Source organism: Corylus avellana, chromosome ca2 (assembly GCF_901000735.1).
Source record: "Corylus avellana chromosome ca2, CavTom2PMs-1.0".
Lineage (NCBI taxonomy): Eukaryota > Viridiplantae > Streptophyta > Magnoliopsida > Fagales > Betulaceae > Corylus > Corylus avellana.
The window spans coordinates 19879570-19895429 of NC_081542.1; the positions used below are offsets into that span (position 1 = coordinate 19879570).

The following is a 15860-nucleotide window of genomic DNA, read 5'->3' on the forward strand; positions in this document are numbered from 1 at the left end:
TTTGCTACCGACCAAGATGAACCTAGTAACGAAGGGAGTAGACTTGGACACTTCATGCCCTATCTGTGGTCTGGTAGATGAGACGGTGGCACACATCCTTTGGACATGCCCATCATCGAATGATGTGTGGGGAGGCGGGCCAATTAAATTACAAAAGTGTGGTGGCGGGGGTAACAGCTTTCCAGATATATTTGAGTCAATTCGTAGCAGATGCACTACTGCGGAAATTGAACTATTTGTTGTCCTGGCAAGGAAAATTTGGTTGAAGAGGAACTCCATAATTTTTGGAGAATCTTTTCTCCATCCAACCCAGCTAGTACAAGAAGCTCAAGCATTGGTGGAAGATTTCAAAAGAGTGAACATCAAGCCACTGTGACATTACTCTTGATAGCAGATTAGAGACGGTGGTCTGGAAACCTCCACCATGTAACATGATAAAGATGAATTGGGACGCTGGGATTCATTCTAAAGACAGATGTGTTGGTGTGGGACTTATAGTTTGAGACTCAACTGGCAAGTTTATTGCAGCACGAAGCTTATCCCTGACTTTCAGACTGATCCAACCTTGGCTGAAGCTCTCGCAACGATATATGCTATTGTTTTCTGTAAGGAATTGGGCTTCGACAACATTATCTTCGAAGGTGATTCTTTGCAAGTTGTCAAGGCTATTGGATCAGCAGAGTTGTGCCTTAGCAGCCATGGGCAATTCATAGAATGTATACAAAACAAGTTGCTCTCATTGGAAAACGCCAGATTCGAGCATGTAATGAGGGACGCTAATACTGCAGCACATACGCTTGCAAAATTGGCTACAACCCATGTCACTATGTCTACTTGGTTGGGGAATGCCCCACCAAGTGTAGGTGATATTGTACGAAGGGAACAACCTATCGCCCTTCTTGTGTGATCTTTAGAAATAATGAATATTTAAAATATTCCTTTAAAAAAAAAAAAAAAAAAAAAGTCTCTGATAGTTCATTCATTTACTCCATATAGAATCTCTCATATTTAATATTCAAATTGCTAGTAATTTGAACAAAAAGTTGTTGGAGATCTCAATTCAAATTAGAATAGACACTAATAAACAATTTAAGCAATACATTGCTTGAGACCGGGGGAGGGGGGGAGAACTACATGCCCCTCCAAGGGGCAATGTAGTCCCCAAATTTTTTTTTTAAAAAAAAAAATTATAAATTTACTCTTAAATTTTTTTAATTTTGCTCCCCTAAACTCTATTTATCTCTAAATTTTTAAATTTTGTCCCCTTAAACTCTAAATGCGAGTTTCACCCCTACTTGAGAATTTATATAAGACACACCTAACCAAATAAATTTTGGACGGTCAATCCGGCCAATATATACAAGCAATTTAAGCAGAAAATTGCTACTCCTTATCCTCTGGATCAATTTTAGTTGGAAATGAATGAATTGATGGGTGATGTCAGCCTCCCACGTAAGCACTTCTTATGTAATGTTGGAAGAAAGTTCTTGCACGTTTATATAGGATCCGGCTTACATGTTGTTATTAAAATAACATCATATATGTTATAGTTTAATCAACGGTCAAGATTGAATTTTAAAGTTGACTTCCTTTTAGAAGCATTTAATAGAAGAGAGAAAATGAAAAGAGATTTTGAGAAATTCAATCTTGATCGTTGATTAAACTACAGCATACATGCTATTATTTTAATAACAGCATGTAAGTTAAATTCGTTTATATATACTCCCTCTCCTGCAGGCCGGCCGGCTGTAAGGTTGAGTATATCACACTACAAGAATTTAGGTCTTTAAGGGCGACTTTGAGTGGACGCTAAAAGTCCTAAAGTGGACGTTGTTGACAACAGCGTCGACTTTTGGACGCTAAAGGGGTGAACGCTAATAGTCCGACCCTAATGATCAAATGTGTGATTATCAGTGTCCACTTATAGTCAACGCTAATGATCACTTTTAGCGTCGACAAAGTGGACGCTAAAAGTCTTAATTTTTTATCCTAAAGCTGATGTCAACAGAAGGCATAGTCGACGCTGATAATCAACCATTAGTGTTCACTCAAAGTGGATGCTGATAGTTAACCATTAGTGTCCACTTTGGGTGGACGCTAATGGTCATAAATTTTTTTTAAAAAAAAATTAACTATCAGCGTCCAAACTGGAGTGGACGCTGATACTTAATATTAGCGTCCACTTTGTGGACGCTAATAGTCAAAAAAAAAAAAAAAATTGACTATCAGCGTTCAAACTGGAGTGGACGCTAATGGTCCTAAAAAATTAAAAAAATAATTGACTATTAGCGTCCAATTTTAATGGTCCAAAATAAATTTAAAAAATAATTGACTATTAGCGTCCAAACTGGAGTGGACACTGATGGTGAACCATTAGCGTCCACTTTCTAATGGTCCTAAAATTTTTTTTAAAAAAAAAATTGACTATCACCGTCTCTGATTAATTCTGCGTTGCTGCGATCGATCGCACACAATGTGCGCTCGATCGCAATACCAGTAGGTTTTTGACCTTTTGCGCTCAAACGCACATTGGGCTTGCGATCGATCGCGGAACCAGAAGGTTTTTGACCTTTTGCGATCGATCGCATAACCATCATGAAAACATTACAAACACAATCAACTGTGGCTGAAAACATAAGTGCTGTCACCAATCCAGCAACAACAAATTTATCTTATTTAAAATAATTTATAGTGCCAAAATTGTATAGAAGCTAACATGCCAAAAAGCTGCTAACTTACATTCTGAAACTCATACAACAACCCAATTCCAAAACATGATGTTTAGCATGTTCACCCAAAGACATAATTTTGTAAACAACAAACCATTAGTTATATCTACTATTTTATGGTACCAAAATAAGCCAAATTAAAGTCGAATCTAACAATATGATCGACAGATATATAACAGGACCAGATTGACAGTAAAGTGACCAAACTCAGTTGAACAGGAAATATTAAAGCTGTACTAGGTTCATTGCTAGGAAATATTGAACAGGAAATATCATTGCTATCAGGCCAACCACAGAAGCTGTACCCTCTGGCAAGGATAAGTATGCCTGCAAAACAAGAGCATACCCATGTTAATAATGCCAATAAGTCAAAGACACTCAAAACCATAAGAATCCATAAGTTACACAATTAGAGCTAAAAAACTTGCAGAAGACCACACATATGGACCATATTTTTGGAGCACATACGTATCATGAATCTCTTGACTCGTTGACAATAAAATAATGGATAGAGCAGTACAAAGCCATTGAAAAGAATAAGCTAAGCCAAAACTCCAACTGCAGAATTAATCTCCAAAAGTCAATTCATGTCACCTACCTTCTTAATTAGGCATCCAAGTTTTGCCCAAATTACTTACATATGCAAACTAGTTTCATTTCTGAATTTAAGATCAAATTCCATACAAATCTATTAACTTTAGTTATCAAGAATCTCACCAGAACTAACAACTAAAACTAGAAGAAATTATTTAACTGAATGACAAACCCGCTCCAAACTATCTAATAACTAGGATGCAAAATAAACTATTTTCTGCCAAGAGGTTTAGTAGATTCAATCATCCAGCTTGCAATTAATAGAAGTAAATGAGCACTATGACCCTTATTCAAATCTATAAGAATGCATTCAACTCCAACAAATCTTTTGGAGTTGTTTTCATCTAATGGTTACAAATAAATAAACAAATAACGAGTCAGATAGGTATTAATTAAGTTATAGGAAAAGTAGAGGAAAAAAAAAACTTGTTTAGGATCCAAGAGAACATGTTTATTGATTTGGAATGTGCATCAATTCCTAGTTCTAGGTTGAATGTCAAAGCATATTTGATTACCTAATCCATATTGAAAAAGGATCTCTCTGCCCAAATTGTTTCCTTCTGCTGAAAAATAAAGAAAGAAAAATGATTGTTTTGGATAACAAAGCTAACATTCCAGCTCAAATTGGCTTGAAATGCGATGCTCAAACTCCTCCACAACCTTACTTAGCACAAATTCAACCAACTGTTTCATGCAGAGGAGCAATATTAACTCACAAATAAGTAGTAGCAATAGTATCTGTAATGGGATAAGTAACAAATTGAAAAGGGCAATCGGGCTTTTTCAACTAGTGAATTGAGTGGAACTACATAATGTAAAAAAATTACTAAAAATCTATCCAAAGTAGGTTCATAGTTTATGTCCTTGCACACTGATACACATGGTACCATTTGTAGTAGGCCCAGCTTGATCAGCAAATTATTCTTAGCTAAGTTCACCAATTTAACAGCAGCTTGTACATTTTAATCCTTACCATTGGAACTTCATCAGGCTTCTTATCCAATAGAACCGCACGAACTAGCATACTCAAGGAACCATTAGGAGGCTGCAAGTAAAAATCCAACAAAATTCAAGCATCTTCAGTTAATTTGGCAAAGTAAATATATAAAAAGCCTAAAAAGAAAAAGTTAAGCTTACCAACCATTTTATTAAAATCAATGTCTGAGGACAGCACATTCAAAGATTTTTCACTCGTTGAGGAGTTCCTTGACAAGGAATTCGTGAAGGGCTCCGAATTTTTCCTCACAAAAGATTTTGCTGACACGGTTGGCTTCACATTTCCACCAAATTTCCATACCCCATTTCCCCCAGTTTGTTTCCATTCGCTGTAGGATTTAAGCTCATAAATCAAGCATGGGATCAAATCAAGTTTGAGAAAGTAAATATGCGGCTGTTTTGTAGCACATGTTATATGCCAAATTGTGTTCATATGAAAATCAGTACCATTAGCATTGAGATTATAACCGAGATCCAAAGATTAGAATCACCAAAGGCATTGGATATGGCACATAGAAAGGATTTATCTTAAAGATGCCTTAACTTTCTTCTTCTACAAGAGATGACATAATTTGTGTAAGAATGACAGATAAAACTAATGAGACACTGAAAATTACCAGTGATAGAACGAACAATATAATGAAAAGAAACCGAGTGTTTACATTATTAATTTCAGCTAGAGTTCATGCCAATATGTTCTAAATATTACCTTACAACCTTACACTTGGCACTATACTTGCAATCAAAATCTTTCTTCCTCACTCAATCTGTATTTATTGAGCTCTACTTCTTTCTTCGATAAATTCGGATACTCAAGCCATTTTATCATAATAGCGTTAAGCATAATTGAAGTTAAAATTGGGATAAACCAATACAAGAACCATACCGATACCCATTAAACTACCACAAGTGGTTCAGGCAGATTAGTGGGAATTGGTAAGACTCTATGTGCATAAGGCCATACTTCTTCATTTGATGAAAACATGTAAAAACAAGAAGACTGCATACCTTCATTTCTCTATAGGTACATTACAAAGTGCTAAAGGAGAAACTACCCAAGTACAAAGAATCCATGATTTCACCAATTCTCAAGTCCTATAATTTTCTATACTTAAATATACAAATGATAAGCATCTTGGAGCCGAACATAAATATTTGCTAGTTCCAATTTCACATTTCAGTTTTGAGTTGCTACATGCTGCATAAACCTCAAATTTGCTAACTCATTCTACATACAAATCATCAAAAATCAATACCTACGGCAGAGACTTCATTCCAACCAAATTTAAAATAACAAACTTGGCGATGAAATCTCACACATGCAGTAAAAAAGCATACACTTTTCTATTTTTCCACAAAAGTCTCGACATCTTCGAACCATTGGATAAGTTCAGTTCTATCCTTCTTCATCATATATTCATGCAAGAAAACAGAGAGTTCATGGTTTACCCCCCTTGCCTCTAAGTACTTCTTTAGTGCCTTCTGAATCTTAGCATCCAATTTCCTGTAAACAACAAACACGAGTCACACAAAGCCACTGCCAATCCAAAAGCCCCAAAACTTAAAACACCCATATAAGCTCTAGAAGAAAACATGAGTTTTTAAGATTCTACAAAATTCAGTCCTAATCTTGCCAATGTGAGGTCAAACCAGACAAAAAATTTCCAACAAATAAATGAACAAACAATGTCTATAATTATCCTACCTAAAATCAGGTCCCATGTAAGGCCTAGCCAGCATTCCATCGCGCCTAAGCATATAAACTTTCTGAACCTCCAACAAATCCGGCCAAGCGGGGCACAAAAACTCCAATTCATCACCGCCATCGTCCCTGGAGATATCAACAAGCAAGCTAAGGTGAAGGCGCATATCTACCCCAGAGCTGTCATCTCCAAGCTTAGGAACAAGTTCGCACCCATCAAACATAGTGGCCTCTATTTTGATACTCTCAGCATCTCCAAATTTCCCTCTCATCGTGATCCATTGCTCACCCAGTCGATCTCCCTCTCTCTCTCTCTCCCTCTTTCAGCTTCTCAGCAAAGCCTTGTATGAAAGCTTTCGTCGGTCAAAGTTTGGGAGAGCAGCGGTAGAGAGATCAAGAGTGAGAGTGAGAGTGATGAGGGAGGTGAGTGAGAGGGGTGTTAGGGATTTTGGTGTTTTGAAGGTTTGGGGGACGCGGCTCCGAAAATTTCAGATACCCCGCCAGTGGATAGAGCTTTATTTTTCGCACTCAATAGCGGCGACCTTAGTCGCCCTTAATGAGCCTCAATTTTTTTTTTTTTTAAAAAAAATTATACTTATAATTTTTTAATTTTTATTTATTTTTGTTTTTCTTTATTTTCTCTTGTAATATGTTTTTATTATTATAATATTAACTAATAATTTCCATTTAATAAATTTTTACGATAAAGATCACTAAGTTGATATTTATCTTATAATTAATTATAAGATCAATATAAAATCCAAAGATAATATAAGATTAATATAACTAATGCACTAAGATAATATAAAAAGCTTATAGTTCAATTGAACCTTCAATTGTATCCAGTTTGATCGATCAATTGATCTTATCATGATCAATCTAACTAATTCACTAGGATCAATCGAATGTTTGATCGATCAATTTATTTTATTACGATTAATCGAACTAATTCATTATAATCGATTGGATTTTTGATCAGATGTTTGATCCTATCACGATCAATCGAACTAATTCACTATGATCGATCAGATGTTTGATCGATCATTTGATCCTATCACAATAAATCGAACTAATTCACTAGGATTGATCGGATGTTCGATCAAACATTTGATCCTATCACGATCAATCGAACTAATTCATTAAGATCGATCGGATGTTTGATCGATCATTTGATCCTATTACGATCAATCGAACTAATTCATTAAGATCGATCGAATATTTGATTGATCATTTGATCCTATCACGATTAATCAAATTAATTCAGTAGAATCGATCGGATGTTTGATCGATCATTTGATCCTATTACGATTAATCGAATTAATTCAATTTCAATTGTTTCAATCATTTGATCTTATCACGATCAATCAAACTAATTCATTATGATTTATTGGATATTCAATCAAACCTTCAATTTCAATTATTTTAACTTTGATCGATCATGTGATCCTATCATGATCGATCGAACAAATGCACTAGGACCAAACGGATGTTTGAACGAACCTTTAATTTATTTGAAGTTTGATCGATCATTTGATCCTATCACGATCGATCGAATATTTGATAATTTATATAAAATAAATAATGACATATTATCAGAGGTAAATTTTTGGGAAATAACATTTTAACGCCAAATCTTAATGGAAGGAGATATTGCATCAAATTATATGTTCGATGAGTCAAATATTAAATATGTTTTTACTATTAAAATATTAACAACAAATTTAAAGTAAATAAATTTTTAGTATAAAAGATCATTAATGTGATATTTATCTTATAATTCATTATTAGCTTAAATTTTTAAGATATATAGTAATTTAACATTTTAACGCCAAACCCGAATGGAGGGGGATCTTGCATCAAATTCGATGTTCGAAGGGTGAAATTTTCTTGAACTTCTCACTATTGATCTAACTAATATATAAAGATAATAAAAAATCCAAAGAGTTTAATAGATCATTTGATCGCATTACTATTGATCGGACTAATGTACTAGTATCGATCAGAATTGATCTTATCAGATGTTCGATTGAACTTTCAATCATGTCAAATTCTATCAATTGTATCACGATCAATATACCTAATACACTAATATAATATAAAATGCTTAGAGTTGAACTGAATGTTCGATCGAACTAATTTTTCATTTTTTATTAGACTTGAATTGAATGCTTACAGTTTAATTTTCATTTTCTAAAACGAAAAATTAATTTTAATTTTATAAAAGTTTTGAGGATATAAAGGATATTTTATCCTTTTTAATTTTCAATTGAACCTATAATCTTTTAGCTTTATTTGTTTTTTACTTTTTATTTTTATTTTTTTACAAGCTCTTTAGCGTCCACTCTAGTGGACACTAATACTCACTTTTCATTGTCCACTTTCAAAGTGGACACTAATACTCACTTTCAGCGTCCACTTTAAGTGGACGCTATTGAGCTTTGATTTTAATTTTTTTTTTTTTTTGCAAGCTCTTTAGCGTCCACTCTAGTGGAGGCTAATACTCACTTTTCTGAAAGTGGACGCTAATAATCCACTTTCAGCGTCCACTTTGAGTGGACGCTATTGAGCTTTGATTTTAATTTTAATTTTTTATTTTTTTGCAAGCTCTTTAGCGTCCACTCGAGTGGACACTAATACTCACTTTTCAGTGTCCACTTTCAAAGTGGACGCTAATACTCACTTTCAGCGTTCACTTTAAGTGGACGCTATTGAGCTTTGATTTTAATTTTAATTTTAATTTTTTATTTTTTTGCAAGCTCTTTAGCGTCTACTCGAGTGGACGCTAATACTCACTTTTCAGCGTCCACTTTCAAAGTGGACGCTAATAATACACTTTTAGCGTCCACTTTGAGTGGACGCTATTGAGCTTTTGATTTTAATTTTTTTTTTTTTTTACAAGCTCTTTAGCGTCCACTCAAGTGGACGCTAATACTCACTTTTCAGCGTCCAATTTCAAAGTGGACGCTAATACTCACTTTCGGCGTCCACTTAAAGTGGACGCTATTGAGCTTTGATTTTTATTTTTTATTTTTTTGCAAGCTCTTTAGAGTGGACGCTAATACTCACTTTTCAGCGTTCACTTTAAAAGTGGATGCTAATAATACACTTTCAGTGTCCACTTTGAGTGGACGCTATTGAGCTTTGATTTTAATTTTTTGTTTTTTTTTACAAGCTCTTTAGAGTGGACGCTAATACTCACTTTTCAGCGTCCAATTTCAAAGTGGACGCTAATACTCACTTTCAGCGTCCACTTAAAGTGGACGCTATTGAGCTTTGATTTTTATTTTTTATTTTTTTGCAAGCTCTTTAGAGTGGACGCTAATACTCACTTTTCACCGTTCACTTTAAAAGTGGATGCTAATAATACACTTTCAGTGTCCACTTTGAGTGGACGCTATTGAGCTTTGATTTTAATTTTTAATTTTTAATTTTTTTTTAATTTTTTTTCAAGCTCTTTGGCGTCCACTCTAGTTGACGCTAATACTCACTTTTCAGCGTCCACTTTCAAAGTGGACGCTAATAGTAGTTTTTGTCACCCCTAATAGTTTTTCCGCCTCTGGGATAATTCCTGCTATTATATTAGCGTCGACTTATTAGCGTCGACTGGAAAGTGGACGCTAATATATATCTTTTGGGTCGACTATTAGCGCTCACTTCAATGTGGACGCTAATACTCAACTATTAGGGGCGACTTTCAAAAGTTGACGCTAATAGGTAAGCATTAGCGTCGACTTCACAATCTCCCCTAATAAGTCGCCCCTGATGAGTAGATTTCTTGTAATGTAACAACTAATTAATTACCAAATACAAAGATTTGAGTGTCAAAAATTAATTCCCGTTTCCTTTGGCTAGCTGCTCAACTGGCTTAATTTGATAATAAGTTTTCCTCCAGCATCTCTAATAAATTCTCGGCATATATAATTGTGCCCTTAGTTAGCATTTTTCTCATTACATTTAATATTCTTTAATTACTTAACAATAACCGAAGTTCCTAACATTCTTTTCCTTTCTTGTACCCATAAATCATATGTTTGATATTCGGCATAATTGTGGCAGAAACATGTCATTGGAGGTGCGACATCTTGCACTCACGGTCCGATCTCCATCACCTCAGTGGTGATTGGCCGTAGGGGTGTTAGATGTTGCACCAGGGCATTAGATATACCAGCGATTGGCTACAAAGCTGAGATATCTAACACTTTTTATTGTTAGTGACCTCCATTTCATGAGGCGTGATTCACAGCCAATTAAACTACCATCTATGAATGATTTAATTACCATACTTGTATTTACTCACATATCCTATAAATAGGAATTTTTGTTTTGTAGACGATAAAGTTAATAAGACCACAACTCTAGGTGGATGTAGGTGCATGTCTAACACCAAACCATTCATAAATTTATGGGTAGAATTTGATTACGATGCTTGACCGTTATTTATATATAATATGGTTTTGTTTTTTTTATTTATTTTTGGTTTTGCATTATATATATATATATATATATATATATATATATATATGGTATTGGCACTTCCGAATCTTTAATTATGATGTTAAATTTTTGAATTTGGGGTTGGCGACTGGCGAGGGGTGTTATTATCGTCTTACTATACATTTAAGGTTTGCATTGTACACAAAGATTCAAAAAGATGATCACATGGAGGGCAGTTGTCGTTTCAGCGGTATATTTATCACGTTGGATCTGATTTTGTTTTTGAGAGGTGTTATTGTCGTCTCATATGATGCATTGATTATTGTTTAATGTGCATTTATTATTTTAGTACATGCCAACTGGCGAGGGGCTGGACTTTCTCCTCTTCAGAATGTCAATTAATTCTTTTTTTTTTGAGAAGGAATGTGAATTAATTCCAGGAGCTATGTTATTGCGTGTTTAGATTGCTAATAATTTAAATAAGGACACAAATTTTTTTTTCAAACTAGTTTAAAAGAAATTTTCTTCAACCAACTCAAATAAGCGACAAGTGTCATTCAACATTATTGAATTTTTTAAAAATTAATATTTGGATTCTTAGATTAATTGAATGACAATAAATGACGCTTAAAATATTAAAAAAACATGTGAGAGATGACACTTGTTACTTATTGGAGTGGGTTGAAGGAAATTTCCTCCAAACCAGTTTAGAGGAAATTTCTATCCTTTAAATAATAAGTATCGAAGTTTCATAAGGTTTATTTATTTATTTTGGTTATTTTAGTGTTTTTTTGATTTTACATAGATATTATTTTTAAAAAGGCAGAAAAACACCTTACTTCACTGGTCCCTCGGGAAAAGAAAAAAAAAAAGTAAAAATTAATATTCACATATGACGGGTCCACAAAGAGAATAGTAAGAAAACATAAGAAGAAACGGTAGCATTCCTCAAGATTTATATATCTAAACAAGTCTGGTAATTCATTCATTTACTTAGGTAAGTAGGCTCCAAAAAGAATCTATCGTATTTAATATTCGAATTGCTAGTAATTCAAACAAAATATTGGCGGAGAGAGGAAAGCAAATTCACGGAGACATCTTATTTTCACACCTGACCAAAGAAATTTTGGACTATCAAGCCCGCCTATATATACAAGCAATTTAAGCAGAATATTGCAAATCCTAATTATCCTTCCTCCGGATCAATCTTAGTTGGAAATGAATGAATTGAAGTGTAACACCCTTACTCCAAGTGGTATGATATTGTCCGCTTTGGGCCAAGCCCGTACAGTTTTATTATTGGGTTTACCCCCAAAAGGCCTCATTGTGACGTCTCATATTGCCCGGACATGAAAAATATGATGTGTTTATATTAAATATATTCTCTCTAAATGGAATGAGGCCTTTTGGGGGTAAATCCAATAATAAAACTGTACGAGCTTGACTTAAAACGGACAATATTATACCACTTAGAGCAGGAGTGTTACATGAAGGGTGACGTCAACCTCCCACGAAAGCACTTCTTACGTAATGTTGGAAGAAATTAAGTTCTTGCACGTTTATATATACTCTCCTCTCTTGCAGGCCGGCTGCAGGGTTGAGTATTACAACTTACCGAATACAAAGATTTGAGTGTCAAAAGTTTCGTTTACTTTTGCTTAGCTGCTCAACTGGCTTAATTTGACAGTAAGTTTTTCTCCAACATCTCTAACAAATTTTTGGCATATTTCTCTTTCTCATTACCTTTAATATTCTTTTATTAATTAACAATAACCAAAGTTCATACCCTTCTTTTCCTTTCTTGTAATCCATAAATCATATGTTTGATATTCGGCATAATTGTGGAGGCAATGTGTCACCGGAGCTGTGACATCTTGCACTCACGGTCCGATCTCCATCAGCTCAATGGTGATTGGCTGTGGGGCTGTTAGATGTTGCACCAAACCATTAGATATACCTGGCTACGAAGCTGAGATATCTAACACTTTTTATTGTTAGTATCCTCCATTTCGTGAGGCGTGATTCACAGTCGATTGAAGCTACCCTCTGAGAATGGTTTAATTAGCATACTTGTATTTACTCACATATCCTATGAATAGGAATTTTTGTTTTGTAGACGATAAAGTTAATATGACCACACCTCTAGGTGGATGTAAGTGCATGTCTAACACTAAACCACCCATAACTTCAAGGGTAGAATTTGATTACGATGCTTGTATTTACTCACGTACTCTATCAATAGGGAATAATTTATTGATGTTCACATAGATGCACCTACTTTTTTAAGTTGTCATTCTTCATCTACTCACCTAATTAGGAATTCTACATATATTGATATTATGAGATTGATTGTGCATTAATTTATTTATTTCCTATCTAATTTTATTTCCAAAGAAACAAGAAAAAAATATATATGGAAGAAGGTGCTATCAACAAGCCTGATGAAAGAAGTCAAAAGGAAAAGATGACAGCAGCAAGCAGTGTGGCAATTCCATCAGGAAGTAATCCTCAAAGGGCTTCTTCTGGACAAGCTATCAATCAACAAATATCCTCTTGCTTTCTATCACACTTGGATGAGGGAGCATCTTCTATTCAACAGCAACCATATGTATCAAACTCGGAATTCGAATCTGATAGTTTAACAAATCACTGACAAGTAGCTAATGCAGGAGATGCTAGCCTTCAGGCTATAGGCGCTTTTCGTCAAAATTCGGTCTTCTTTAAGCTCTCTTCTACAAGATTTGGCTAACTGGGACGCAGCTAGTTCATTACCGGCGCCTAACTTTGACCAACCCCAAGAAACAAGCTCATGTGCAAAGAGAACTGGAGCAGATAGTGTCAGAGGAACCAAGCTCAAGCAAAATTTTTGAAACTGAAAGTAATTGTAGTAAGTGCTCGATCTCTCTTTCTCTAGAGTGACGTCATAGACATGTGATTAATAAGTTTGTTTTTCGAACATCTAAGGTCATGAGATAAATTAGTTTTTCCAACATCTTAGAATGCATCCAAGTGTCATGATTTTTCACCACAACTTGTAATTAATACGTTTTTTATTTTTTATTTATTTTTTATTATTATTATTTTTTATTTCCAGGGGAAAGAAGATTCGATGAATACCATGTCGGGTGTGGTACCCTCTTTCGAGCTGTGTTAAGAGGTGATTGGCCGACTACTCAGGCTTTTATTGAGGAAGACCCCAGCTGTGTTCGAGCCCCCATATCAAAAGATCAAGGAACGGCACTTCACAATGCAGTGGCTGCACAAGACTACACCTCTTTTATAAAAGAATTGTTGCAATGGATGAATCCGGAGGACTTGGAATTGCAAACCACAGATGGAGATACAGCCCTTCACTTTGCAGCTCAATCAAAAATCGTGAGAATTGCTCAACTGCTGGTCAAAATCAACAATGAACCGCTATTGATCCGTGACTCCGATGGGAACATACCACTCCATATTGCAGCTTACCAAGGACATCCAAACATGATCTGGTATCTAATCTCTGTGACTCCTTTCGATCAGTTGACTGCTAATGATCGCACTAAGCTCCTGCTTGATTCTATTTGCAATGATATATATGGTAAGCCCTACATTTATTTGACTATAAATTTGTTTGATGACAATAAGTTGGATATATGGAGTTATGACTTCTATTGCATATTATAAGGATTTCTTCAACAATCTTTTGACGACGATCAATTAATTAATGTTCCTTTTTTATGGACAGATATAGTTTGAACATTCTGAAAATAGATTCAAACATAGCAACTGCCGACACTGTACGTGGGTACTGGAGAGCTTTGGAAGTGTTGGCAAGAAAAGCTTTTGCAATTTGGCCCCTAAAGTCAGCTATCACTCCAGCGAAGTCGATCAAATTCCTGTTTGTTTACCTCCAACCCAAACTTCTTTAATTTCCCAACTAGTTCCTAGGCCTTTATTACAGTAATCACAACTTGATGACAATTTTACTCAAATTACCTTGGCATGAGAAAATGCTCTTATTTGATTTCATCAAATCTTTAGATAATATCTACTTATAAACTATTTATGGAAAATTCTATGACATGAGTTATTTTCTATTTGAAATGTCTCAATCTATTCTAACACTTGTAACCGTTTCTTTCACACACAACAACAACATGAGGGGTAGTGATTTTTTTTTTTCATGCTACCATTTCTTTTTACTTAAATTCAAAAGATAGAAGAAGTTTAAAGCAGTCGGGTTATTTTAAAGGCAAAGCATATCTTGAGAAACTAATTAGGTGACAAGTAGCAGCATTTAATGCTTTAGTTATCTTCACATTTTCATTTTATTAGCTTTATAATATCAGTTCTTATGGATATTGGTAAAATAATTATATAGATTTAATATTTCTTTATTACCAAACCATATCTGATTTTTGATTCTTTTTCTCAAGCATAGGGTTCAAATGGATCTGTAACAACGTTTTGATGAAGACAATAACCCATCAATTAGTTGAAGACCTTTGGAAAATGGTTAGAACTCAAGACCAGTTCTCAAAACGCTTGGTTCAATATAAGGAGACTTTAATTTTTGAGGCTGCGAAAGTTGGAAATGCTGGGTTTCTAATTATATTGATACACTATTATCCTGATCTTATATGGCAATTAGACAAAGATGGCATGAGTTTATTTCACATTGCTATTTTATATTGCCAGGAGAGTGTGTTCAATCTAATATATAAGATAGGTACTAACAAGCATCGACTTGCATCCTTAATTACTTTGGAAAAAAAGGACAACATGTTGCACTTAGCTGTAAGATCAACTCCTTCGGATGGACAAAATATCGTATTAGGAGGTTTTGGCATGCAACGGGAGTTGTTGTGGTTTCAGGTGAGAGATAATATTATTTAATTTTTTTTTCCTAGATAATGGTTCAATTGTTACTTGTCAATTTATACATGGCTGGTCAACTGTAGGAAATAAAAAGGATTGTCCCACTGCCCTACTCGAGGATGAAGAATTTAGAGGACAAAACACCTAACAAGTTGCTAAAATCGATACAGAAAAATTTTAAGAAAGACCGTGAAAATTGGATAAAGGAGACAACACAAAATTCTATGGTTGTGGCAACATTAATTGCAGCTGTAGTTTTTGCTGCTGCATTCACTATACCAGGTGGCAACGATCAAGAAGGCACTCCTATATTTTTGAAAAGTAACTAGTTTACGGTATTCTTCATAGCAGATGTAATACCAATGGTTGCCTCTTCAACTTCCATACTCGTTTTCTTGTCAATGTTCATGTCACGTTACACTGAAGAGGATTTCTTCGAGACAGTACCTTCAATCTTTTTAATTGGACTCACATCACTCTTTACGTCCATTATGAGCATGATGGTAGTCCTTTACGCAACTTGTTTTTTGATTTATAAAAGTGCA

The 15860-nt window shown here is 34.7% G+C and overlaps 1 protein-coding gene and 1 long non-coding RNA gene across 6 annotated transcripts; one reads left to right on the forward strand and one right to left on the reverse strand.

Annotated features, from left to right (window-relative positions):
- Nucleotides 1–2717: 2717 nt before the first annotated feature.
- LOC132170749 (kinesin-like protein KIN-14I) lies at nucleotides 2718–6518 on the reverse strand. Of its 5 annotated transcripts, none has more exons than XM_059581838.1 (5): nucleotides 6025–6518; nucleotides 5778–5823; nucleotides 4465–4648; nucleotides 4297–4368; nucleotides 2718–3056 (listed from the first exon to the last, which is right to left on the reverse strand). In XM_059581838.1, the coding sequence occupies exons 1-3, from the start codon at nucleotides 6291–6293 to the stop codon at nucleotides 4511–4513; spliced, it is 453 nt and encodes a 150-aa protein (XP_059437821.1). In that variant the 5' UTR covers nucleotides 6294–6518; the 3' UTR covers nucleotides 2718–3056; nucleotides 4297–4368; nucleotides 4465–4510. The 5 variants fall into 5 exon arrangements, 4 of the variants coding, with proteins under 4 accessions (XP_059437821.1, XP_059437822.1, XP_059437823.1 ...); XM_059581839.1 differs by having other exon boundaries at nucleotides 5769–5823; XM_059581840.1 differs by having other exon boundaries at nucleotides 4465–4872; nucleotides 5769–5823; nucleotides 6025–6044.
- A 7178-nt stretch (nucleotides 6519–13696) lies between these two features.
- On the forward strand, nucleotides 13697–15291 carry LOC132173065 (uncharacterized). The gene is made up of 3 exons (XR_009439226.1): nucleotides 13697–14035; nucleotides 14183–14335; nucleotides 14879–15291. It is a non-coding gene; the product is annotated as an uncharacterized LOC132173065 (long non-coding RNA).
- The last annotated feature ends 569 nt before the right edge of the window (nucleotides 15292–15860 follow it).

What these genes read in the sequence shown, in the direction of transcription:
- LOC132170749 (XM_059581839.1), bottom strand. Translation starts at nt 6,293, where the DNA reads ATGAGAGGGAAATTTGGAGATGCTGAGAGTATCAAAATAGAGGCCACT. An exon ending in TACATGGGACCTGATTTTAG is followed by an intron (nt 5,824 to 6,024) that starts GTAGGATAATTA and finishes TGTTGTTTACAG; the next exon opens with GAAATTGGATGCTAAGATTC. An exon ending in AGTACTTAGAGGCAAGGGGG is followed by an intron (nt 4,649 to 5,768) that starts GTAAACCATGAA and finishes TAAATCCTACAG; the next exon opens with CGAATGGAAACAAACTGGGG.